General features: G+C 42.7%; 2 protein-coding genes across 2 annotated transcripts; one reads left to right on the forward strand and one right to left on the reverse strand.

The window, feature by feature from the left end:
- Positions 1–154: 154 nt before the first annotated feature.
- On the reverse strand, positions 155–12,399 carry LOC148140200 (zinc-binding protein A33-like). Its single transcript, XM_087978702.1, has 5 exons — positions 11,977–12,399; positions 11,794–11,889; positions 11,406–11,639; positions 10,192–10,214; positions 155–392 (listed from the first exon to the last, which is right to left on the reverse strand). The coding sequence occupies exons 1-5, from the start codon at positions 12,397–12,399 to the stop codon at positions 155–157; spliced, it is 1,014 nt and encodes a 337-aa protein (XP_087834828.1).
- Positions 12,400–17,260: 4,861 nt separating this feature from the next.
- Positions 17,261–24,725, forward strand: LOC122541535 (zinc-binding protein A33-like). The gene is made up of 6 exons (XM_043678363.1): positions 17,261–17,689; positions 17,787–17,882; positions 17,978–18,211; positions 20,169–20,191; positions 20,291–20,400; positions 24,181–24,725. Exons 1-6 carry the CDS (start codon positions 17,261–17,263, stop codon positions 24,723–24,725), a joined length of 1,437 nt encoding a protein of 478 aa, XP_043534298.1.
- The last annotated feature ends 2,702 nt before the right edge of the window (positions 24,726–27,427 follow it).

Raw genomic sequence — 27,427 nt, forward strand, 5'->3', positions numbered from 1 at the left:
TCATTGTAGATTCTTCGAAAACCTTGTTTGGTTCACTATTATCCTTTAAGATAAGGTAAACTGAACCATATGTGACTCCAGACCTACCGCAATATGGCTGACTCTTAATTGCCATCTTAAAGTGCTCCACACACCTTTCAGTTGTATGAAATCACTAAGACAGCTCCAAAAATATGTATTTCACCTGGATGAGCCTCCTGGTCATCGATCCTGGCAATAACAAACTCAGTCCTGTGGTTCCTGCACAATACTCCTTACCAACATCTGTAGCCAGTGCCAAAATCGTGAAAATTTTCTCAAGCAAACGATTGACATTGTCATGCTTACAGAATCGTATCTCATGCACCATGGCCCAGGCAACACCATCACATTCCTGATGATGTTCTTTCCCACTTGCAATACAAGTATTAGAACATAGAACAATACAGCACAGAACAGCCCCTTCGGCCCACGATGTTGTGCCGAACATTTGTCCTAGCTTAAGCACCTATCCATGTACCTATTCAATTGCTGCTTAAAGGTCACCAATGATTCTGACTCTGCCACTCCCACAGGTAGCGCATTCCATGCCCCCACCACTCTTATGGGTAAAGAACCTGTCCCTGAGATCCCCCCTATACCTTCCACCCTTGACCTTAAATTTATGTCCCCTTGTAACACTGTTGTACCCAGGGAAAACGTCTCTGACTGTCTACTCTATCTATTCCCCTGATCATCTTATAAACCTCTATCAAGTCACCCCTCATCCTTCGCCGTTCCAATGAGAAAAGGCCTAGCACACTCAACCTATCCTCGTACGACCTATTCTCCATTCCAGGCAACATCCAGGTAAATCTCCTCTGCACCCTCTCCAAAGCTTTCACATCTTTCCTAAAGTGAGGCGATCAGAACTGCACACAGTACTCCAAATGTGGCCTAACCAAAGTCCTGTACAGCTGCAACATCACCTCACGACTCTTGAATTCAATCCATCTGCTAATGAACGCTAATACACCATAGACATTCTTATAAGCTCTATCCACCTGAGTGGCAACTTTCAAAGAGCTATGAACATAGACCCCAAGATCCCTCTCCCCCTCCACCTTACTAAGAACCCTACCGTTAACCCTGTATTCCGCATTCTTATTTGTCCTTCCAAAATGGACAACCTCACACTTGACAGGGTTGAACTCCATCTGCCACTCCTCAGCCCAACTCTGCATCATATCTAAGTCCCTTTGCAGCCGATAACAGCCCTCCTCACTATCCACAACTCCACCAATCTTCGTATCATCTGTAAATTTACTGACCCACCCTTCGTCTCCCTCTTCCAAGTCATTAATAAAAATTACAACCAGCAGAGGACCCAGAACTGATCCCTGCGGAACTCCACTTGTAACTGGGCTCCAGGCAGAATATTTACCATCTACCACCACTCTCTGACTTCGACCTGTTAGCCAGTTCTCTATCCAACTGGCCAAATTTCCCACTATCCAATCCCTCCTGACTTTCCACATAAGCCTACCATTTGGAACCTTATCAAATGCCTTACTAAAATCCATGTACGCTACATCCACTGCTCTACCCCCATCCACATGCTTGGTCACCTCCTCAAAGAATTCAATAAGACTTGTAAGGCAAGACCTACCCCTCACAAATCCGTGCTGGCTGTCCCTCATCAAGCAGTGACTTTCCAGATACTCATAAATCCTATCCCTCAGTACCCTTTCCACTACTTTGCCTACCACCGAAGTAAGACTAACTGGCCTGTAATTCCCTGGGTTATCCCTATTCCCTTTTTTGAATAGGGGGACAACATTCGCCACTCTCCAGTCCCTGGTACCACCGCTGTAGACAGTGAAGACGAAAAGATCATTGCCAACGGCTCTGCAATTTCCTCTCTTGCTTCCCACATAATCCTAGGATATATCCGATCAGGCGCGGGGGACTTGTCTATCCTCAAGTTTTTCAAAATGCCCAACACATCTCCCTTCCTAACAAGTATCTCCTCTAGCTTACCAGTCCGATTCATACTCTCCTCTTCAACAATACGGTCCCTCTCATATATAAATACTGAAGAAATGTACTCATTCAGACCTCTCCTATCTCTTCCGACTCAATACACAGTCTCCCACTACTGTTCTTGATCGGACCTACACTCGTTCTCGTCATTCTCATGTTTCTCACATACGCATAAAAAGCCTTGGGGTTATCCTTGATCCTACCCGCCAAGGATTTTTCATGCCCTCTCTTAGCTCTCCTAATCCCTTTCTTAAGCTCCCTCCTGGCTATCCTGTATTCCTCCAACGCTCTGTCTGAACCTTGTTTCCTCAACCTTATGTAAGCCTCCTTCTTCCTCTTTACAGGACACTCAACCTCCCTCGTCAACCAAGGTTCCCTAACACGACAATCTCTTCCCTGCCTGACAGGTACATACATATCAAGGACACGTCGTATCTGTTCCTTGAAAATTTCAACGACATCCTTCCCTGACAGCCTATGCTCCCAACTTATGCTCCTCAGATCCTGTCTTGCAGCATCGTATTGTCAGGATGTACAGTTGAGAGGGAGTTGGCTTCAGAGAATTGACTTTGACTCTCAATCCCTATGAAGTCTTATGACATCAGGGTCTAACAAAAGAAGGGAAACATTGTGTTGATTATCACTGATGTCCACTCCACCCACTTCAGTTTGTGAATCAATACTCCTTCATATTGAACACAATTTGAGAGTGGCAAGGGGCACAGAATGTACTTTGGATGGGAACATTAATTCCCACTGAGTAGCCCCGCAGCGTCTTGTCTGGCCAAGCTGGTAAAGTCCTAAAGGACACAACTGCTAGACTGCGGCTGCACCAAATCAGTCGGGGGAGTGGGGGGTGGGGGGGGGGCGGAGCAATTGACCTCATTCCTCACCGCTATGCCTACCATCCTGCATCTGTACAGAACTGTATTTGTAAGAGTCACCACACACTGAGCGCCACTAGACACGCCCCCAACACGTCTCCACACGCCCCCACCCAATCCTGCCCCACCATGCATCAGAAGATGGAACGAGCGCAAAAGGAGATTACGAGTAATCTGTCGTTGTATCTGTGCCGGCTCTATGCCCGTTCCATGCTAGCTGTAGTGTCGAGAAACAGCCTTAAGGTGGCGGTACATCATCGTGTTTGAATTGAATCTTTGCCCGACTGCTCCGATTAAAAAAATCCCTTTTGACGAAATCATAATCATCTTAAATAATTTCCACTGTGTAAGCATGATTTAATGCATTTAACTGCACTGAACTTCAGATTCTGGATATTGATAGCGGCTATCACAGCTCATCGCTCCCGAATTCTTTCGCTCCTTCTACGTCACAGTCACCAAGAAATGACAATAGAGTTTACACTGGTGTTTCAGCCTTTGCCATGTTGGTAGGATGCTGAGTAGGCTATGGGGTAAATTTGTTGTGTCACTCGGATTGAACAGTTGGGGATGTAGTTTGCCCTACCTAAGCAGCCCTCAATCTCGTAACTAAGGATTTGCATTAGGCGAGACATGGAGCGAAATCAGCAGTCCCACGGTTGGTTGGCTGCTGTCTAACAATATCTGGGAACTAGACATTCATAGTAACGCCGTATTAGTGGGGAGTTAGATGATGGAATATATCTGACTGCTCTGTTGGATTGTTTAGAGAGTTCGGCAACAGGAGAACGGTTTGGCCTGACGTCTTTCAATGGATATTGCACTAAAGATAAAAATCACGCAACACCAGGTTTTAGTCCAACAGGTTTAATTGCACTAACTGCACTGAAGATGACACTACAAACAAAGCACAAGCCTTACATTTCAAAAAGAGCCATTCATTGTCGATGCTGAAACCCACGTAGACTGCAATGCAGGTAGACTGAGAAGGAAGATAGATTTGCTACAGGAAGGATATCATTAAACTGGAGAAAGTTCAGAAAAAAATTGATCAGGATTTTTCTAGGAATGGAGGTTTGAGTTACAGAAATAGACTGCATAGGTTGGGATGTTTTTTTAACTGGAGCGTAGGTGATTAGGGGTGACCTTATAGAGATTTATAAAATCGTGAGGGGCATGGATAGGGTGAGTAGCAAGGGACTAGGGTGGGGGAGTTCAAAGCTACAGCGCATATTTTCAATATGAGAGGAGAAACAAACACGGGGGTGGGTAACTTTATTTTACACAGAGGATGGTTTGTCTGTGGAATGAATTGGCAGAGGAAGTTATGGATGCAGGTACAATTACAACATTTAAGATACATTTGGCTAAGTACATGAGCAGGAAAGGTTTGGAGGGATGATGGCCAAACGCAGGCAAGCGGGACGAGTTTAGTTTGGGAAATGGCCGGAGTGCATTAGTTGGACTGAAGGCTCTGTTTTCATGCTTTGCAACTGCTGCTGGCATAGAGTAGGGTGGGGGTGGTGGGTATGAGTGGGATACTATTTCACGAATCGGTGTCCACTCGATGGATTTGCTTCCACGGGGATTCTATGAAAAGAGGGGTGAGAAATTTCGTACCAAACCTAACCTGAAGACCGCGCAGTAATTTACTTAATGGACAAGAAGATAGTGCAAAACAGTGGAATCATTCGATCAAGTGCTCTGTCATTTGATATCCGAGACTCCCTGTCCTGTGGCTTGAAATAAGAGTGGACTGAGGTAAGGAAGCATGATTGCGGGAGGCGTTTAATAGTAGATATGGTAGAGATGAGCCCAGTCTGCTCCGGGAATTCGAATTGTTGTGACAACATGCGACGTATAATCGGGAGAATGATAGTGAAGGCTCCAATGGCAGAAATCTCCCTCCTATTCCCATCACCGCCTGTTATTGGCATTTGCTAAAAAGGTTTGCGGTTTGACCCTCAGCTGGCTTTAATTTTGCGATTAGCGCAAATTCTTCGGGTCTTGGGGTGAGTCACAACTATAGAACTCATGCTTTAGAGGCAGAGATACTCGCCATAAGCTGTCCCTGAGTGTTTTCCAATTATATAATCACAACTGAAAATTCGCATCTAAATCTCACTCAAATTCTCGCTTTAATTGCATTATCCATCTTCCTCACAGGAGCTTCAGCAGGAGAGCAAATGTGCATCAACACATCAACTGTTGAACGACAGCAATGTCAGTTGATAGGCGTGTACACACCTGACTGACTCTCATAGTGTTGCTGAAATATTGAAACATGCTTTCAGTTCTTTTATTTCCTTGTGGGACTTGGGCGCCGCTGGCTGCCCAACATTGCATTGCCAGTCCCTAGGTATTAGAATCCCTCTAGTGTAGAAACAGGGCCCTTTGACCCAACAAGTCCACAATGACCGTCCGAAGCGTAACCCGCCCAGACCAATTCCGCTACCCGTTATTTGTCTCTGACTAATGCACCTCGCCTACACATTCCTGAATACTTTGGGCAATTTAGTATGGCTAATTCACCTAATCTGCACACCTTTATATTGTGGGAGAAAACTGCAATGGGCAAACGTCACACAAACAGTTACCTAAGGCGGGAATCGAACCCGGGTCTTTGGTGCTGATAGGCAATGGTGCTAACCACTGAGTCACCTAGCACCCTATACAGTTGCCTTTGAGAAGGTGGTGGTGAACTGCCTTCTTGAAATGCAGCAGTCTACATGATGCAGCTGGATCAAAAGTGTCCCTAGGGAGGGTTTTCCAGGATTTTGACACAGCCACATTGAAAGAACGGTGATATAGTTCCAAGTTAGGATGGTGAATGATTTGGAGGGGAACGTGCAAATGGTGACGTTCTCATGTATCTGCTGCTCTTGTCCTTCTAGATGGTAATGGTGCTGGGTTTGGAAGGTGCTGTCTGAGAATGTTTGGTGAATTTCTGCATTGCATCTTGTAGATAGTACACACTGCTGCTACTGAGTGTCGGTGGTGCAGGGAGTGGATGCCTGTGGCAAGTGGTACCAATCTAGAGAGCTGCTTTATTCTGGATGGTGTCAAGCTTTTTGAGATTCGTTGAAGCTGTATCCATCCAGGTAAGTGTGGTGTATTCCATCACACTTTGCAAATATTTCGAAATGTGAATCAAAGTAATAAACACTCCGGGAAAACTTATTTTATTTATTCGTGGCATGTGGGCGTTGCTGGCTAAGTCAATATTTGTTGTCCAGTCCTGCAAAACAGAAGTTCATCTTTTGATGGAATACTTTCCACTTGAATGGAGGAATTCGGCTCCAACAGCATTCAAGGATCTTGACAGCATCCAGGCAAAATATCTCGTTGACTGGCACCACCAGTACCAGTTTCAGCACTTATGTATTCCTAATGCCACTGAAGGAGCATGGCAGCAGGGTGTCATTCATCTGTCACACAACTCTCCAAACCGGCGACCCACCACTTCAGAAGAAGGCAGTTGAATCCCTGGGATGCATTTAGATCTAGAATGCTGTTAGCAAAAGAGTTCCAAGATTTTGACCCATTGATGCTGAAGATACATTTCCAAGTCAAGATTATGTGTGGCTTGGAGAGGAACTTGTTGAGGTTAGTGTTCCGAACCATCTGCTGCCCTAGCCCTTCCAAGCGGATTAGGTCACGGGTTCAGTGGGTGCCGCCGTCTCTCACTTCCCCAGCCCCTCCCAACACGAAATGTTAATTTAACTTGACAAATTTTCATTTTTCAATTTCATTTTAAGAATTGGTTCTTTAATTGATTACTGTAGATGATTTGACAGCTCATTTTTAACTAGTATTCACCATAGTACAAACTATTGAGATGTCGTGCATCACGTTGACATTTCTTACGAATTCGTCGACGAGACGAATCACAAAATCCTAAAGTTTTCGGTTACTATTTGATACTTTTACTATAAAACAAATGAAAACGAGATTGCAAGCGCGGATATCACCCACGTTCTTTATTGAAGTTAGCATGCAAGGTTTGAACAGGCATTCCGGGGTGATTTTGTGTAGACTACATACGGATGGATAGGATGGGACTAAAATTCTATATGGTTCTTTAATGCGTGGTAATGGACAACTGCATCTGAAAGGCCATCTGGATAGCGTATCGTGTTCAGGACATTGTTATGCTTTACAAAGTCAGAATGGGGTCAAGTCAAATCAAAAGTGCTTCATTTCGTCATCTTTGCACAGTCTATGAAAGAAAAGAATTAGCTTGTTACAGACCGATGCAATTAATTTTAAACATTGCACACACCATGTAGCCGTCGTTGCAGTTACAAGGCAAGGGCGCCTCTTTCTATTGGTATAAACACCATGTACAGGAACAGTTGGTTCAATGCATTTGACTTGAAAGTGAGATTTCTCATCTGTTGCACGTTTTAAATTGAGCTGCAGCTGCAGTTACTTTCACAATAACAAAACAGGGGAAGATCATTCGTCCGATTGAGTCCACTTTCTCGTTCAATGACATTACAGCTGATCAGGAATTGGCATTCGGCCTATTTTTCTGAATGCACCCAGAAATCCTTAACTCATTTGTAGATCGTAGATCTGTCTACCGCATCCTTGAAAACATTCAATGTCCCGCCTTTACTGATGTCTGAAGAAAAGAACTCAAAAATTTCAACGTTCTGAGATTTTTAAAAAATGCTCCTCATTTTCATCTCTTACTGGCGACCACTTACATTCAAATTGTGCTACCTTGAGATTCCTCATTGGGAGGATAGGTCTGTCAGCATCTTACATGTCAAGTCACCTCAGAGTCAGACGTATTCAACTAAAAACACTTATCATCCTTCTGAACTCCAAAAGGTATAGGCCCAACCAACTGAATAATTCTTTAGATAAGCTAGCCCTTTTATCTCAAGAATTAGCTGAGTGAAACTTCTCTAAACTGCCTCCAATGCAAATGGATCGCTCTTTAAGAAAGGAGATCAAACTGGTACACAATACCCTAACTGGGATCTCACCAATCCTCTATACTTCGTAGTAAGGTTTACCTACGTTTATAATCCATTCAGTTTGCAATAAAGGTTGACAGTCCATTTGTCTTCTAAATGTTTGATATACCAGCATTCTAACACTTTCTTATCCACGCACAAGGACACCCAGATCCTTCAGTACCACATATTTGCAGTTTGCCTTCATTTAGATAATATTTGGCTTTTATGATCTCACCAAAGAGAATAAAATTCTATCGACCAAGTTTTGTTTGCCCAGTCACTGAACCAATCGATATCCATTTGGCAACTATTTGTTTCTTCACAATTTGCTTTTCTTTTTGTATTTATGCATGTGTCAGCAGAAAGTTTGACCCCTTAAAAAAGGTATTAATATAAATTGTAAATATTTAAGATCCCAACACTGACCTTGGTGGCATTACACTAGTTGGTTCCTCAACCTGAAGGTGACCCAATATGCTGTTGCTACTACCTACTCAATCATCCATCTATGGTGCTGTATTGCCCCAACTACATTGGGTACTGATCTCTTTTTAGTTTAACTGGAAGTATGTGATTGCTACGACCAGTTATACTTCTCCTGAGCATCTGGAGTCAGAATATTTACCTTAATAAATACTAGTAGCATTTTGGAAACATTTTGGAAACAAAATGCTACTAGTATTGAGTGTTTTAACATGATTCTGTTGGCAAATATTTTCACTTTTGCCCCGCATTCTCCAGTTTAAGCGCACATTTTTATGATCATTCCTTCAATTACAGATACAGATATTTCGTGCTTAAAGCTTCTTCCTACCATTCGAAAATGTGACACTTTTTGTTTCGCTTCCTCGCCCACAACGACAGATTTGAAGAATGGATTAATCTTTCCTATCCATGGATTAATAAAACTGATAGATTTTTAATTATAATTTTGAGTATTAAAATGACATGCAGTGACATTCCACGGGGATCAGTGCTGTGTCCTTTATTGTTTGAGATATATAAGCAAAGTAAATGAGAATATGGGATGCATGAATGGAACCGACGATAAGTGAGTTTGCAGATAATACAAAGATTGGTTGGGTGGTTCACAGTGAGGAGGAAGCTGGTAGGTTACAAGAGCACATAAATATTTTCGTCAGATGGGCACATTGCTGGCAGTTGGAACTTAGTCATGGAAAATGAGAGGTGATACATTTTGGCAGAAAGAGCAAGGTAAGCAAATGCTCAAAAAGGACCAAGACGCTATGAAGCTCGGAGGAACAGAGGAATCTCTAGATACTTGTCCACGGATCCCAGGTTGATAGGGTAGTTAAAAATAAATACGGGGTACTTGCCTTTATCAGTCACGGCATAGACTTTGAGATCAGGGAGGTGGTATTGGAGGTGTACAGAATTATACTTAGGCCACAGCAGGAGTACTGTGTGTAGTTCTGAGCACTACACTATAGGAAAGATGTAATTGTACTGGTGGAGATATGAAGGAGATATACCAGGATGTTGCCTGGGAAGGAAATTTAATCTATAAAGAAAAACTGGATAAGCTCCAATTCTTTCCTCTGGTTCACAGAAAGTTGAAGGGAAGAGGTTCATAAAGATGTCGAAGTTTATGGGGGGTGTAGTAAGGTGAATAGAAAGCAGTTGTTCCCTTTAGTTGAAAGTTCAATAGCAAGTGGCATAATTTTAAACCGAAGGCCAGTAGCTTTAGAAGGAAATTGAGGAAAGGTTTGTTTTTCACCCAGAGCGTTGAAGGAATCTGGAATGCATTGCCGGGCAGGTTATTTCGGGCGGGGAAGTTCACAACATTTAAAAAGCTCTTGGACGAATACTTGAAATGTGATAATATTTAAGGGTATGGGCTCAGTGCTAGAAAGTGGGACTAATGCAGGTGGTAGCATACCTTTGGTGGTACCTCCTCCATGGACATAAGGTCTCTTCTGTATTAATGATTCTATGATTCCGGTTGTGTTACAAACAATGAGTTTCACCAAATACATGCTACTCTTCTTTAATGTGGTTCTGAATAATATTTAAATTTTTATCCTCCGACCTGGTTTTCTGAGCATATACATATTTATTGAGGATATTGAAAGCTAAGACATAGAACATATAACCTCCATACCGGGGTTAAGCATGTCTATTACTTGTTTCCACACTCGATATTGGGTCGGTCCTTTAAATGCTCCCAACGTCAGACTGCCTTCTGTTATTTTTGGCTGGTAGTCTTCTTCATTATTACTAGGAATGCAAAATATTTAACATTCTAATATAAAACAAACATTTCAACATGCAAAATCATAATGTTATTTTGGGGAAGGGGTGAGGTCATGTCATACCTCTGGTCAACGGACATATTCTCCTGAAACAGACAAAAACAGAAATGTTAGCACACAACAGCCCGATGGCAATGCACAAGCAGAATAAACAAGACACAAGTTGGTGGTAAGATGGCAATTGTTATCACAGATGTGTCAATGGATGTCTGCGACAGAAATTTGTGCAAGCAAGAATAGGGTCAGCAAGAAACAGGAATGTGTTTAGGAAGTAATCAAACTGTAAAATAATAGAAAAGTGTACAAGCAAAAAGAAGAATAGTAAAGACGTTGAAAGTACCACATCAAAATGTAAACATAAGAACATAAATCAGGAATAGACCAATTAATCTCTTAATACAGTTCGTATTATGTGCATCTTTAGGGTGATATAATGTTCAACTGTAAGATTAACTGCACATTGTGAGGCCAGACTAAATTGGCTTGGATTTTACTCAATGAAGAAATGAAAGAGGAATGGGAAAATAGGCTGTAACACAATGATAAGTTCATCAAGTTTAGATCGTACCTCTGCCCCCATGTTTGCCTCTGGTTTTGTGTTTGCTTTTTTTCTCATTTCTCTTTTATTACCCTTAAGTTGCATTGGGCTGGCAGGTATACTGCCCACGAGACAGATCTTTGGCATCTTCACTGCTGTCATCACCACTCTTGCACCACAAACCTTTCTCTCTTATTCCCACCACCCGCCATCCGCCATATCACATACCATATATTACTTTCCTTGTCCCATCTTCGTGTATCAGTTGCAGAATTACTGTTGCATTTGGAAACTTAAATTCTATTTTCTTCTATCTGTCTGTCTCGCTCTCTTGCTGCAAGCATGCTACCAGATCTGCTGAGCATTTCCAGCAGTTTGTTTTTCTTTTCCAAAGTTCCACCATTTACATTATATTGCCTTTGAATTACTCTGATGTCAGTGCCTCTTTCCACCAATCAAATTGATTCCAAAGCAGTGCTGAATTTGCTTTATGTATTCCAAGTTTGCCTCATTGCCCATTTTCTTAGTAAAAGAGGGAAAACAACGCACACCTTGCCCTGATGGTAGTGAGTTCTGAAGCCAGTAATGAAGGTAGCAGAAGGTTTGGAGCAGGAACCATAGCATGAACAGTGCATGCACTGGGACTGAAAACATAGTGAAGACCAGCAACAAGGGAACCTACTTTTAGACAACTGCGTGCATTCAGTGAGAGCACATTTGACCCAATTAGCGATCTTACCATGAGTAAAGTAATTCCGTCATCCGTATTCAATTGCATCTCGATGTCTGACACCTTTTGCTGAGTGTCCTGCGAGTTGCCTTGGATCTCTCTTAGGTTTGTCTCCATTCTGCCTAAAATGTCGTCCTTTTCCTCGTTTAATTCTTTGACCAAGATGCGCTCTTTCTCGTCCAGCAGGCTCCGCAATTTGGAAAATTCAGTGAAGATGAGGGCCTGCAACTTGTTCGACTGCTCCTGTAAAGAGAAGACTGATTTGTTAAGGGACGAGCAGAAACTATCCGAGGTCACCAGGACATTGATGGCCACATAGCGCGTAGGAGGAGTTCAGGTGTGGACACATGGAGTGTCCAATACACCACCGGTACAGGTATTACAGTTTAACTTTTACCTTAATTTCAGAAATGGTTTCCTGTTGCTTAAGTTCAAAATCTTGAAAAGAGGTTTTCTTCTGCTTCAGAGAAAATATAATTGTGTTGATTTTTTCCTGAGGAAATGAAATCGACATGAAGACATAGTTAAAGGAGGAAAGACAGGGGAAATTTCTGTTAGTAATGCGACTCAAAGTGCTTACCTTGTACATGTCAATAGCTTCGTTCACCAGCATGAAATTATGGGACGTATGGCTATTTTCATCCCTCCTATCGAGACAGTTCACGCAGATTAGTTTCCGTTCCGTTTCACAGAACAACTTCACCTCTTCCTGATGCTCCTGGCAAAACGGGTGCTGTCCCTTTTTTCCTTTCTTCTCTTCTTTCGGATCCACGCCTCTCACAACCAGATCTTCCAGTGGGTGGCTGGACTGCGGCTTTCTTTGCTCAACAGTCGTCCAGCATTTCGAGCAGAAAATACGCCCTTCCCTTTGACTGTTGGACGCAAAGCAGTCGACGCAGGCGGTATGTCCGCACTCCAGGACCACCCCATCCGTAACCATTTTATTGCAAACAGGGCAGTCCCGGTCAACTGTCAAGCTCTTCCTGGGGTACTTAGAGGTCATCGTTCAAACTGTCTTCACCTTTGGTGGCCGCTGGTCTATCAAACTTATGCACTGCGGACGAAGTGAGCGTAGATTTGCTACCAGTGTGGTGATTTTGTTTTTGCTCTTCTGCGCATGAGTGATTTAGATCGTTGGCTGTCTTTATAAAACTGGCAACTTTCCATATTGGAAATGCCAATAAGCTACCCCTGGCGCATCTGAGGGGAGGAGCAATGCGCTGATTGGAATCACTGTCAAATGCCTGATCCAATGGGTTTAACGCACATAGATTGAATCCGCGGTAGAACTCTGGTGAAAATGCTTCTGTAATGTCCCTTCACACCCCGCCCTATCGCCCACGTGAGAATAGGCAAAAGAGATTATCAGCACCTGTGCTCAATATGAAGCGAATTCTACACTCCCAGAGGAAATGAATTGAATTGGAAACACACAGAGGGACGGGAAATGTTTGAAATTTCCTCGATATCGGCGATGCAGAGATGCTGGAAAATAGGGAAGCATCAGAGGGAATATGGGGGAAAGCTGCTTTTTCCCGACTTCTGAAGGTCTTTGCGCAGACAGGACAAGGGATGGGGGAGATAGAATTCCCGGGATAAACATCACCTGTTAGCAAGGTGGATACCAGCAACATGCCGAGTGCCCTCAAGTACCGCCAGTGTTCCTCTGGTTTATCCATCCGCTTCCGCTCTGGACCCGGGAAAAACTCCTCGACAAATTGCTTACAGATTCACTTTCACACTAACCATTTCACTGCCGAGATTTCTACTGCTACCCCACCCTGTTAACCCAAGAGTGCATGATCCTCCCTTTTGCAGAAATTTCGGATCAATGTCCCTAGATGTTAGTTAATCTGGAAAATCTAGTCCAATTTGTGAGGATAGCTCGGGAATTGGATGGTGAGACCTAGATCGGACAATTTCTCATGAGCGCATGCAGTTGACGCTCAACACTCGCCAGCATCCAATGAAATAGCAGAGTATATTTGACGAGTTAGTAGAGTCAGAAAGTCACAGAGATGTACAGCACGGAAACAGACCCTTCCGTCCAACTCGTCCTTGCCGACGAGATATCCCAAAGTAATCTAGTCCTATTTGCCAGCACTTAGCCCCTATCCCTGTAAGCTTCAGTAAGGAAATTAATTATTTTTTCCCCCTCTCTCTCTCATCGTACACTTTGCCCCACGCTGTGCGGAAGCACAACCTGGGGGGCAGGGTTCGAATCAGAATAATTTCGCAGATAATCTGGAAAATTGAGTTACCAGTGGTACTTTAGTAGATGAATCATTGGTGCGACTCAGAGCTGTCCGTCAAACAGACATATTCAGGAGCAGCCTCAATGGTGTTGGACTCAGGAATCTAAAGCTCTGTCCTGAGTTCACTTGTTTCTAGAAGTAATAATAATAAAAAAGAGATTTCGAAGCAAAATTTAAGGAGTTTTTTTGGAAGAATATTTACTTTGAAATTTGAATAGAAAGATGTATGTTATTTGTAATTTTAATTCAATGTGCAATTTAATTACAGAAATGTCCTTTGTAAATACGTCAAGGCATTTTTTTTTTTGTACCTTATCGGAATTTCAGTGGGAGGAGCATTTTCGTTGAGTACTGAATTCAGCAAAATAATCTACTTCTACGTTCCAAGTAGGTTTATTAATTTAGTGCAAAGAATGGCCATAAGCGCTGGTAATCGACCAGAGCTTGGCTCTAAACGTCCTTGCGATTTTGAAGTAACCATCGCTATGCAATGTTGCAATTCTAAACAGGCATTTTGTAACAACACTCAGTTACTTTGAGACTGTGCTGACCTTGCTGAGCAAGTTATCTGCATCAGCAGGGTCAGGAGTCATTTGTTTGAAGCAACAATGAAGCACGTAATCTTATCCAACACTCGAGATCTAAATATCATGGAAGAAGTCTATTCAACCCATCCAGATCGTCACCGTTGTTTGCGAAAGCAAGACAAAATACCAACACGCCCAGCCATTCCGCCCTTTATAATTCGCGTTCACCATAAGTTAGCACTTCCTCTCCAAGTATTTTGTGCAAAAGTTTCAGAAGGTTACTACTGAATTGGCCTCCGCCGTCAGTTCTGGCAGCAATTTGTAAATCATATTAACACCATGTAAAATCTATGCCCCGCACATGTCAATGGTCTTTTGCTAATTGCTTTTGTTGGGGCAGCCGGTGGCCTATTGGTGTTATCGCTAGACTGTTGATCTAGAAATACAGGTAATGCCCCCGGGATCAGGGTTTGGCCTACATCTGATCCAGACAAACAGCATTATGGCTGCTCTCTTGGCAGTTAGGCAGGGCCAATAAATACTGGCATGGCCAGCGATGCCCAGTCCCATGGATGAATTTTAAAATTGTTGGGTCTTCCGAGTTACTCCATGAGAATCCTTCATTATTGTGAGTATGTCTGTTAAATGTTTACTTAAACTTCTCCAAATCCAATGTCCCAGCTAGAACCGGAAACTTGAAAGATATTTTTGAAAAGTCATGCTAATCGTGTGGCATATACTGGCACAGCAGCAATCTTCTTTTGTAAACTATATTCCATCTATAGCAATCATTGGTGAATTCAGTTCCAGATCAAGCAAAAATTGTAGACTGCTAAGAAAGTAATTGAATTTGTCCATTGCTTCTGCAATATGCTTTAAATATTCGTAAGACGTTATAGGCCATTGCAACTTTAGACACTTGGCTTATCGCAGATTGAGCAGTAGGATAGCTCAGAGACCAAGCCCAGAGCATTCCACCACAATTCTCGCCAGTCTTACGATTTTGTGAATAAACGACAGATGTAATCGCCCAACGTTATGGTGCATGGTTAACCCAGTGGTTTTGGTTCTCCGTTTTAGAAAATATGGCAGAATCCAGGTCTTGGCTTTTTTTCTTGTCAAGGAATGCAAAAGGATTGTCCGGCAATGAAGGCCCGTTAATCGTCCCGTCGATATTCAGTTCCGTTGCGATCAACGGATGGCGTGGTGCCGAACTGGTGGTCAATGGTCAATTTGACAGGCGAACCAAGTGGGAAGAAAAAGAACCTTGCCCCCTTTCCTGCCCCTGTTCATCGACATTGGACTATCTGAAATTAGCAGGTAGTGATAGAACAGCCGGCCAATGAGTGCAGCCTCAGACAAGATGACCAGAATAACAGGAATAAATGTAACAACACATTTTACACTTTTCCTCCAAACTTCCAAGCCAAACAAAAATCCCCTAGGAGAAACAAATTAAACGAAGTAAGCTTGTATATGAAGGGTCAATGAGAGGAAATATTTCCAAGACTTCCTTTCTGTAAATCCCTCAGGGACTTGCAGACAAGAGAAAACATTGATCACAGTTGCACAGATGTGTGTATCTTAGAGAGGAAAACTGGAGAAATTGGAGTGAACTGATCTTTCTCCTTGTTCTTGCAAGCAGGCTGTTGGTTGTATGCGCTATATGAAGACAATCTGGAGTGGCAGCCTCACGAAATAGGCTATGAGCTGAGCCAGATTTTCCCAGCATGGACGGCAAGTAAGGAGCTGATAAATTCCTTAGCATTTGTGCCAAATTGTCAGGGTAAAAATTGATGGTGATGTGTTGGCAACATTACTTGACTAGTGCTGCACAGACTCTGCCTGCAATCGTCTAGGGACACGGACTCAATTCCGATCACTTCAACTGGATTTATATTCATATTAATAACAAAATGCAAGGGATTGAAAGCTGATCTCAGTGATAAATACCATGGATTGTAGTGAAGCCAACACATCTGGACAACGTATCTGGTTCTCTGATGAACTTTCGGGATGGGAGCAAACTACTTGGCCTGGCCTGCATCTGAAATCAAGCTCGTAGCAACGTAATTATCTCAAAACCCGGCTCAACAAGCTCCATGAGCTCTAGGGCAATAAGGAGGGGCAAAATAAATCAAAACCGACCGCCCCAGCATCCTTTCGACAGGGGAGCTTCCCGATTGTACACATGCTTTAGGAGTAACGGCTCCTGAAAATCGTAAGTATTGGCGAGCGCAAGGCTGAAATTCACTACCACAGTCAGCAAAATATGAGCCATTGCAGAAATTAGATGGCTATTGTGTTTTTTCAAAACAAAACAAGCTAAAGTAATGGGACATTACAAACTCTCTCAGTAAAATTAAGTCCTTCAAAGGTCAACCAGGAAATCCGATGAACGAGCTTATTTCCCCGAAATTGCGATCTGTTGAGTAACGTCAAAGTTAAACTTAACACCACTGTTGGCATTTCCAATAAATGCAGGAATGATGTAAACACGAGCTAGTGGTAGTGTCCCTACCTCTGACCCCGCGTCGTGGGTTCATGTCCGACCTGTTCAAGTGATGTATCATAACATCATGAATTGGGTGATTTGAGAATATCTAAAATATAAAGGAAAACCAACGAAGTTCACACAGTATAGTTATACCTGTATAACATGAACGAGGCAATTTGAAATTTTATTTCTTCAAACATTACTAGCTTGGGGAAGGTCAATCAATGATCTGGATTTTTTTTTAACTTGGATTAATCCTGTTTCCGAACCAACTCGGTCTGAGCGCCGTTAATCCAACCACACCCCTTGCCTTGAATGAAAAAAAATGCGCAATTCGCTTGAGTCAAGACCAGGAGCCATGTCCTTCCCTTCACCATCGCTCCAACCCCACCCCCTCACAAACGCGCTGGAGAAGTCGCGAGATAAGCGCCAGTTCTTCCCTGGCAATTCTTGCTGAAAGCTGTAAGCTCTTCGGCCAAGCAACTATTATCTCTGATACCAGAGCGGAGAGCGGCGGGGCGGCCATCATTGCGCAGCAACAGCGACGGTGAATGCAATTGGAGGCAGGAAGCAGTGGAGCCGGCCATGGCTTCCGGATCATCAAGTCTAAGCTTAGGAGATGAACTGAATTGCCCCATTTGCCTCGATATCTTTGTCGATCCAGTGATGCTGGAATGCGGCCACGATTTCTGCCGTCAGTGTATCTTACAGTGTTGGGAGAAAGAGAAAAAAGCCTTCTGTCCAGAGTGCGGGGAGGTGTTCCGTGAAAAAAACCTGAAAGCCAACCGAGCTTTGGGAGTCCTGTCCAACAAAATTCGGAGCCTGAACATTAAGCAGACAGTGGAGACCAGCAAAGTTTTCAACCCCTTCTGTGACGAGCATCAGGAAGAACTGAAGCTGTTTTGTGAAACTGACAAGAAATTGATCTGTGTGATGTGTCTGGACAGGAGAGATGGACGGAGCCATAAATCACACAACTTTATGCTGATAAATGAGGCGGTCGAGATTTACAAGGTAAGGGAGGAAAGGTTGATGGTTTAGTTCTAAATTCGATGATTTGTTCATTATGTGCAATTTCACGAGTCCCTTCCTCCCCGTCTTTCTGCTGCAGGAGAAAATGAGAGCGAACCTCCAGGCGCTGAACCAGAAGAAAACTTCCATCCAAAATGTCTTACTGAAGCAGCAGCAAAGTATCTCGGAAATCCAGGTAACATTGTTACCCTGTGGAATTGCTCGGGTGGGGTTCTGTTGTGTTCACTCCAGAATCACAGGGCATGGTTGCCTCTTCTTTGTTTGACGCAGGAACAGTCCAACATTCTGCAGAAGCACATCTCGTCAGAATTTACCAAACTGCGCACGGTCTTGGAAGAAAAAGAGCGGGCTCTTGCCAAAGAGCTGGGGGACCAAGAAGAGGACATCTTAAAGAAAATGGAGTCCAATCTTCGGGACATTCAGGAGCATCTGAATGAAACAGATGAGAAGCTATCGAGTGTCCAGTCACAATTAAATCAACAAGATGCCTTTTCCTTGCTCAAGGTAAGAATCCTTACGGGTGCTAGCCAAGTCAATGTGAATTGTCAGGGTGTCCCAGATGGTTAAGGGGAACTCTGGTGGAAGTCAGGGTGACGTTGTTAACGAACAACATGTAAAGGCTTTCAATATTTGAGATTATTATTTCTTTAATTCCTTTCACGGGATTTTTCTGACTCGTTAAGAGTGCTCAATGTTTGCAACTATGGAACAGAATACAGTAGTTCCAGTTCAGGTCTATTGGAAATTATATGCTAAAAGAAATTGGCGGAAGTTGAAATGGGGGCTTGGGAGATATGTCACAGAATCACGGAATTGTTCCAGCGTAAGAGACAATTCGGCTCATCGCTGCTGCACCGGCTTTTGGCGTTTGCCTTTCAGTTAGTGATGTTGTCCAATTCCTTTCCTTGTGAGACAACTATTTTACCATGCCTCTATTGAAGCTGCCTCCACCATCGTCTCAGGTGGTGAATTCCAAATCGTATCACTCCCTGTCTGCAAAGTTTTTTTTTCCCCACATGTCGCTTTTACTTTTTTTTACCAATTCCTTTAAATCTGTTCCGTCACATTTTCCATCCTTGCATGAATGGAGACAATGTCGCTCAATCTGCTCTGCTCCGCTCCCTAGTGAATTTGAGTACATGCGTCAAACCGACTCCCCGTCTAGCTGCTTAGCCATTTGGGCAATTTCTCCGATGTTCACACTGAATTCTAGCCGGAATGTTCGAGAATGGCTTTCTCCTGACATACTATAATTCTGGCTGCATCTCTCAGTTCAATTCTGTTCGTTTAAAATCCTTATCTATGCCTTTCACACTTAGAGTCCCAAATTGCTTTAAGAGGTCCTTTCTCCACCTTTGAAAATACTCCCAGTGGTAAGATCAATATAATTCAAATTCACTCAACCCTCAAACGCAGTCTTTGAAGATCTATCATAGCTTTCATGACGTTGTGGTATCTTTCCCCAGGGCGTTCTCTGACTTAAAGAATAACTCAGGTTTAAAGTCAACAGAGAGCTTGAAAAGACCCAGAAATATCCCTTTGCTCCGGTCACTGCATTTCTCCATTGCTGCCATTGAATTTAAGATATCAGATCGAAAACAATAACTCAAGTATGATATTCTCGATGTGTGGCTCTTAATTTTCGCCGCTCAGCTGAATAGCGGGTTTTAGAATAACAATAGTTTGCCACAAAAGAAGAGGGAATCCATCCGATTCTGAGCTTGAATACAGATGGAGGAATGTAGAAACAACTCCATTGCTCTATTCTCACATTCTAGCTCTGTTTCCGCTCCTCCCCAACTCCGCGCCCCCTCTCCCCCACATCCCGCCCGGGCTCCTCTCCACCCCAGATTCAGTTGTGCGACTTAGTGACTATATTTGCTCCCCCTTGTCAGTCTTTGAAAATTTTTAAAGCAAATTTACAAGGAAATCAACGAACTCTATCTGTGTAAGACATGTGGGTCAGAGGAGATTTCTGGCCATAGCATTGAAGTCACGACTGTTTGTCCGAGGGGATGGCCGATTAACTCATCGATGTTGGGTTTATCTTTGTCACTCCAATAAAGCTGAAATTCTGGCATCTGTTAAATTAAGAAACTGAAGAATCCAATACCCGCTTGTCCATGAATAACAAAAGCAACTATTCTAGAGCGTTCGAATTGGAATATTTGTCCTTAACATTTTGTTTTCATGAACACGTTTCTATCCCTTGGGAGTTTATTAACTGGGCTGGTGAGTTATTGACAATTTCACTTACACCACGTGCTCTACGGCCCAGCTCCCTCGTTAATTCGAGTACATGCATCAAGCCTACTCTCAGTCTAGCTGCTTAGACATTTGCAAAATTTATTTCAAATGTGGAGAAGTGATTCCTTAAAGCTATTTGGGACTGTAAGTATGAAAGGCAGAGGTAAGGTTTTGCATGGCTCATCACTGTCATCTGTCGTTTGTTTACTTTCAGGAGGATCCAGATAAAGGGAAGAGGTATGCATCGCATTCTATTCAATTCGTGGACTTATGAACAACAGTTCCAAATTTTACTTCATATTTTCAGTACCTAACCTTTTCTTTTTACATTATTAGCGAAGGGAGTTATCTGAATACGGTCACAGAAGGCAAACTTCCTCTGGGGTCATTCAAAGGACCTATCCAGTACAAAGTGTGGAAAGATATAATGGACGTTATTAACCCCGGTAAGCTGGCATTTTGTTGCCAAAAAAATAAAACGATCAGTGAGTGCAGTAAATTCAAATACACGAGGCAATGGAAATTGAACATGACTTCTTGAAACCTGTATATTTAACTTAAAACAGGCATATAAAGGACCGACATGCAAAGACACACAGTAAGTAGAAGAGCATAGCACAAAGGGAAAACAAATGGAGATCTAGAGTCCAAGATTAAAGTATAACAGCCTTAAGGTTTTTGGAAACAGAAAACACAATGGAATGCAATCTACAAGTTTTTCCTCACTTGGGGAATAACTAGCTAGTTGATGCAAAATAAATATCTCTGCTTCAATTTCTTGCAAAAATTGGAACATAACAGACCAATGCAATGGCACAGCAAATTCGGACTATCTTAACAGGGTCGAACTGCTGAAAGATTAATGAACTCAATTTCAAGATGCCTTTGTCAGTATGCATGGGTTTTCCCTTCAAGTTTGACACAATTTGTTTTTGAAAGACAACATAGACTCTGTTTCCATCGCTGAAATATATATTGATTTAAAACAAATATCTCTCCTTTCCTCAGGTGTTTTTGTTATTGGATTAGAACTTGTGTAAGCTGGTTATTAAACCTTCTACAAATATTAAAGTTCTCTCTTTATTTGTTTTTCATTCAGGGGTTCACGGGAAGGCCCTTTTACGATTTGAGTACACTTTCTAATTCTCTCCAAACTAACCGTCTCTGTCTTAACGAAAGCAACCAAACAGCGTTGGTCTCTTTGTATGGCTGATCACCCCTCTGACTGTCACTCTTGCAATGCAACTATCAAACCCTTCCAAGGCCTTGGCATCTTTCTCATAACGTGCTGTCCAGAATTGGACGTAAAATACCAACTGCGGCCAAACCAGGGATTTTCCGAGGTTGAGCACACTTGTGCCCCATATTTCTGTTTTAAAAGCCAAGCTGTTAAAAGGATTACCCTCCCGTTTTTAAAGACATTTGTACCTGCATTTCTGGGCTTTGCTCTGGCCACACTCCCTCTTAATCTTTGACAATTCCGTTTCTATGACATCTTATGCTACCTTCAAAAACAAATCACCAGCCCCTTTTTGGGTTAAATTTGAATCTACCGCATTCTTGCCATTTTGCCGGCCTTCCCGTGAACCCCTGAACTCTTTTACCTCCTCAGGCATTGTTATATTCCGAGGTTTATCCCTGATACAAAATTTGGCATCTATGCTTGCGGTGAAGTGTTGGTTAATGGGAAACAAGAATGCAAAACAGTTTGCTGACTTGCTCTTGTCCGTTTTGCCCTGCGTCTCAAGAAGAACTGGACACAAACCTGTTTAATTACATGAGTAGTCGCGCAAACAAAGTACTGTAACGCCAAGAATTTTTTTTTGCACCACCGATGACGTTCGTACATTATATCTTGGGCGTGCGAAAAGGAAACTGATTAGATTAGCATCTACAAAAAGCAGGATTGCTGGTCATCAGAAAACGTGCTGTCCAGTATCTAAAGGATAATTTTAACGTTTGACTGATCAGTGAATTGAGCGATACTCAAATGGTCGCTGTCAAGTCCGTAACCGTTTTCACTTGAATTAATCTATTTCTGTCACCCCGATTTAAGAACTTCTGTAAATGCAAACAATTATTATATCAATTTATTATATAAACACCTTTGCTGTTTAGTCAGACCATTCTACACTTGCTTTTTGCACATCCCTAACATGTTGAATCTTCCTGCACAGTAAATGGCTGAATGAGGAGGCCAACCTGTTGTTGCCTGCTTCCTGACACCAATCAAAATGGCTTTTACCACAATAGCCAGTAAAGAGGATCTGAGAATCAGAAACGTGCGTTACATTATTTGAATAATAATTGTTAACTTTCTCTCAGAGACCTATTATTAAAGACTTACCAGCTTGGGACTAAAGATGGTGTCGAAGTGGCCGAATTTTATTTTTCAGATGAAACCTTGAACGGGCGTGACATATCCACTGGCGCCTTGTGGAATCGACAAGGAATATTGTAAGCGTCCAAGCCTGGTGGGAAATGTGTTTATAATTCCCTATTTCTTGTCCGTTCCAGAAGGCGCCATATTTCCTAAGATTAAGACTTGACCCGAATCAGTTAGGAACCAGATTCCCGCCTGAAAATGGCAGTCCTGTTTTGTACCTTGAAGTTTGGTGCCATTTCCATGACGAGTGGACGGAGCATGCGACTCTGTCAGTGGATATCAGTATGGAGCAGTTGGTAAAGCATGGGAGAGAAACTTTTTGATTAATATCAGTGAAACCAGAAAGCGCAGAGATATCCCCTCCAGTTGGACAGAAAATATCGAGACTCGCTCAGGTTCGGAGATTTCACTCCCTTTACGCGGAGCTACCAAGCACAGCTATTGGACTTCCAGATGGCTTGGTTCACCCTGAGAAGCCATGTTGCACGCGAACGCACGTTCGACATGGGAACAGTATAGGAAGCACAGTAGTAGTGTCAATCCCTAAGAATGGCTTCTAGTCTCCCGCCAACTGAAACGAATATGTGCGTCACCGCTGAAGGTAAAAGCCACCGCAGGTTAATATTTCAAGGGAAAAGAAGCCAAGCTTCCATCCTCGGTACTATCGGCCCTTTTCAGCTACCTATAGAAACATAGCGAGTCCAACTCGTCTTGGATGTATTCAGTTTAGATCTGGTCCCAAAATCTGTGACGTTGACCGCTATGTCATTGAATATACCATGAGTTCTGTAGAGGTTAGAAATTGGAATATCAGTCTGTCTGCTTCCCCGCTCACGGAGTTTTGCTCCATTACTTATTGGCCTTACACATGAACCAAACTTGTTCGACTGTTGTAGTGCTTGGGGTGCTCAAGACTTGAAAGGAATCTTGAAGGTCTTGAAGGACTTGAAGGGAATGCCTTTGAAAATAACAGCTATAAGACTTTAGGCTCAACCGGACTTTCTTTCTCATTGTGTTGAATGCAGAGCTACTGCCCACGACCAATTTTTACATTTATTTTCATTTTTACATGTGCATGCCTGGAAAGGGCAACAACTGTTTCTATCCCCAATTCCCTTAAACTCAGAGACCTATCAGACCATTTCAGTGGACAGTTAACATTAAACTACATAACTGTGTGTCCGGTATCATAGGTAGATCAAACCCGAGCAAGGACGGCAGTTTCCCTATTCTAAAGAAAAGCAGCTGCTATTTTTTAAATCAATGGATGTCAGCCATCATAGTCGCCATTATTAAGACTAATTTTTAATTCCATAGTTTTTAAAAAAATGTAATCAGCGTGTTCTTAGATGAGATTACAGACCTTTGGAGCAAGTGGAATTTGAACCCGATGGTCCTGGCTCAGCAGTAGGGACACTACTACTGTGCGATAAGTGTCCTAGTTTCAGACTTGCTGTGGTCGAAATCAACCTCCGCCAGCTGCAGTGATGGATTTCAACCCACGTGACCAGATTACTCGCCTGAGCCTCTCCAGTATAGTGCACGACAGCCGCCCCACTGCCAATACCGTCGACCCCAACCTCCAACGCATTCACATCAATAAATTTAGAATTGCCACAATTTCAAAACTTTATTTAAAAGGACAATTTAAATAGTTTACCCGCGCAACTACCCTCCCGATGAGTATCAGGTAATTTCGGACAGTCAAGAGTGTGTCCTGTGTAAAATTAGATTCCCTGCTGGGTTCTTCCAGAAATTACTGGGTTTTTTTTCCTCAATGCACGGTAACACGCTTCTTTACAAAATCGTTGACGAGCTATTTTCTTTCATTTTCTCTCAGCACCTGCTGCCCTGACTCTGGATCCGAGCACAGCGCATCCCCAGCTGGTTCTCTCCGAGGACCGGGCCAGTGTCAAACTTATGGAAAAAGCGCGGGCTGTCACGGAACCTGCGGAAAGTGTTGATCGCGAGCTTAGTGTCCTGGGATCCGTCGGATTCACGTCAGGGCGACACTACTGGGAGGTGAACGTGGGAAACAAAACAGCGTGGGATTTAGGCGTAGTTAAAGATACCTTCCGAAAACGGGGGTCGAGGTCGGCACAAGATGCAGGATATTGGATTTTTGGGATGAAAAATGGCAGTGAGTACTGGGCTTCCACAGCCAATCCCACACGTATATCCATAAATGCGAAGCCCAAGAAGGTCGGGGTGTACCTGGACTACGAAGGTGGACAGCTGTCTTTCTACAATGCAGCCAACATGGCCACCCTGTTTACTTTCACTGACTCATTTTCTGGCAAAATGTATCCTTACTTCAGCCCTGGTTCTAACGATGACAGGAAAAACTCGGATCCTCTAACAATCAATCAAATCAGAAACCTTTAATAAGCACGGTCGTGGTATTTATTTCTTCAGAGCCCATTGTAGACAGGTTTTACTCTCGAATATTTATGTGTAATAAGCTCAATTTTAGATAGGTTTTTAACTTATACGGTTCGAACATGCTTGTCTCCGGGGGCCATGCTTCATTTTCACCGTCTCCACCACCGTATTAGTGAGGTCAATGGAGGCTGAATTTTCTAACAGTCTCCTCCTACTGCTATGCGACTCCCTACGCTACTAAGTTAAAAGTCACACAACACCAGGTTATGGTCCAAGAGGTTTATTTGGAAGCATTAGCTTTCTGAGCACTGCTTCTTCATCAGCTATTTATTCTCTAAAGCATTTTTTAAAAACTCATGGCAACGCCCATTCACTTATAGAGTTCAAATCACTTTTTCTCCCACGGTCACCTAGAGATGTTGCTTTCTTCCATGATTTATGTTGTTACATCCTCCCTACATATTATACTGGTGTCTCTCTTCCACTATTCTTCCTATTATTTCCTTCCACTATTTTATAGCACATCTGTGTTGTCCTGGTTATCTGAACCTCTAGTTTCATCCCACCTTCCCTCCTAATGTAGATTCAGTTTCCTTTTATTTCATAGCTGTCTCTTGTTTGAATGCCTTCATCACCTATCCATGGTGATGCGTGCTATACCTCATTCGGGTAATGCGCGTTGGTGTTGCAGTCCAAAGCTTTAGGTAATGCTTGCAAACTTGCCTTGGTCCTTCCCATCACGTGGCTATTGATAAACAACCTGCTTGGCTCCATTATCAATACTCCTTCTTTGTTCATCAAGTTCTGAGCTGTGTCTAGGTCCCAGAGAGGTTGGATTAAGGCAGGGCGCTACCAACTGCGCCACTAGAACCTGCTTTAAGTATCGATACACCTCTTTAAAGTTTTTCTTTCCCTCATCTGAGCTTCAAAATAGTTCTACTAGTGATTTCACGCAAAATCTGAAGTCCAATAGGGGAAATTGTCAATAGAAATTGTGTAGTTTGTAGCCGCCTCTTGATCATCAACACTGTTGATAAACTACATAAGCCTATGAAAGTTACTCTTGGCTCCTCTGTAGAAAGCCATATGCCTGCCTTCTAGCGTTTGGTATTATTGGTTATACTTGTTATTCTCATTATTACAGGCCACCGAATATGGGTGTTTATTCATAAAAATCCATGATCGCAGAAATTAGCATTGGAACAGTTGACATTCTTCTGTCCAGGATTTTAGTACTGGTGCTAAAACGTTTCAGCATAAGTAGCAGAAATTCACATTTTAGTTCAATTTGGGATTCTAGTAATTCATTTACGGGAACATTGATTTACGTCCACAAGTCATTGCCACTATGTAGGAGCATCTACAATATTTCGTCCTGGTGTTGTTAGGGTAGATTTTTCAGTGTCCCTCCGGTAGCTGTGTCCATAAACGTTTGATAAAGATCCATTCTCTCCATTTTTCCACCGAAAACCTAAATACATTATTTTTAAAATAGTCTGACTATCAAATTATTCAGTGCTGCTTTGGGGAAAATATTCAGTCGGGAAATGCCTGTCTAAAAACTGCATGGAGGTGTTTAATATGTCAGAACAGGGAATTATCGGAAGTATTCTTAAGATTACGTTTCCGAATATTACAACATTCTACACCATTTCCAGCTTAAACAAATGAAATTCCAGTAGGCCTGGGGAGTGTTACTTTGGGGCTAGAATTTGAACTAACTTGTTGCGTCGTGAAACTAACGCGATGGATTTCACCATTGGTTTTACACTCCACTCAATGTAAATCTGCCTTGAAAGTATTGTCTCTTTTTATTAGATTACTTACAGTGTGGAAACAGGCCCTTCAGCCCAGCAAGTCCACACCGCCCCGCCGAAGCGCAACCCACCCATACTCCTACATTTACCCCTTACCTAACACTACGGGCAATTTAGCACGGCCAATTCACCTGACCTGCACATCTTTGGACTGTGGGAGGAAACCGGAGCACCCGGAGGAAACCCACGCAGACACGGGGAGAACGTGCAAACTCCACACAGTCAGTCGCCTGAGGCGGGTATTGAACCCAGGTCTCTGGCGCTGTGAGGCAGCAGTGCTAACCACTGTGCCACCGTGCCGCCCACTGAACCAGATGCCCTTCAGAAAGCACTTCTCTTGCAAGTGGAGTTATTCAGACAGTGTAACAGAGTGGGTTATCCGTTGCTGGAAAAATTGATCCGATAAAAGATTCACCACACATGTTAATCTGGGTTGATAAGCCTATTGTGATCTTCATTTCCATGGACTATTCTCAAGGGAATGCACATTGTAGTAGTGCAGATACACGTAATAACAAAAATCTGACAAACGGGTAAGGTGGTTCTTACATTCATATTAACACTACGACACAGAACTCTGAAATTAGCAGCACTTTGCCGATGTCATATCAACCCTTAAAATAAAGGAACAATTTACTATTTAGTTTGATGATACCTTAAGCTTGTGATTGTATTGAGAACAATAAAAATATTATGGCACAACACACTCTATACAATTTATGATTTTTTTGTTTTCTTTTACTTGTTTGGTGACAGGCATATTTTGACTTTTTTGTTTACTTTGGATTGAGATATTGAAAATGAGCTACTTTGATAAAGTATGCAAGAATATCGATTTTCCAGTAACTTGGTCACCAGAGTACAAAATTAAGGTCTCCACTTAATCGG

The sequence above is a fragment of the Chiloscyllium plagiosum genome, unplaced genomic scaffold, assembly GCF_037043375.1.
Source record: "Chiloscyllium plagiosum isolate Xiang-an unplaced genomic scaffold, Cpla_swu_hap1 HiC_scaffold_35, whole genome shotgun sequence".
In the NCBI taxonomy this organism is placed as follows: Eukaryota; Metazoa; Chordata; class Chondrichthyes; order Orectolobiformes; family Hemiscylliidae; genus Chiloscyllium; species Chiloscyllium plagiosum.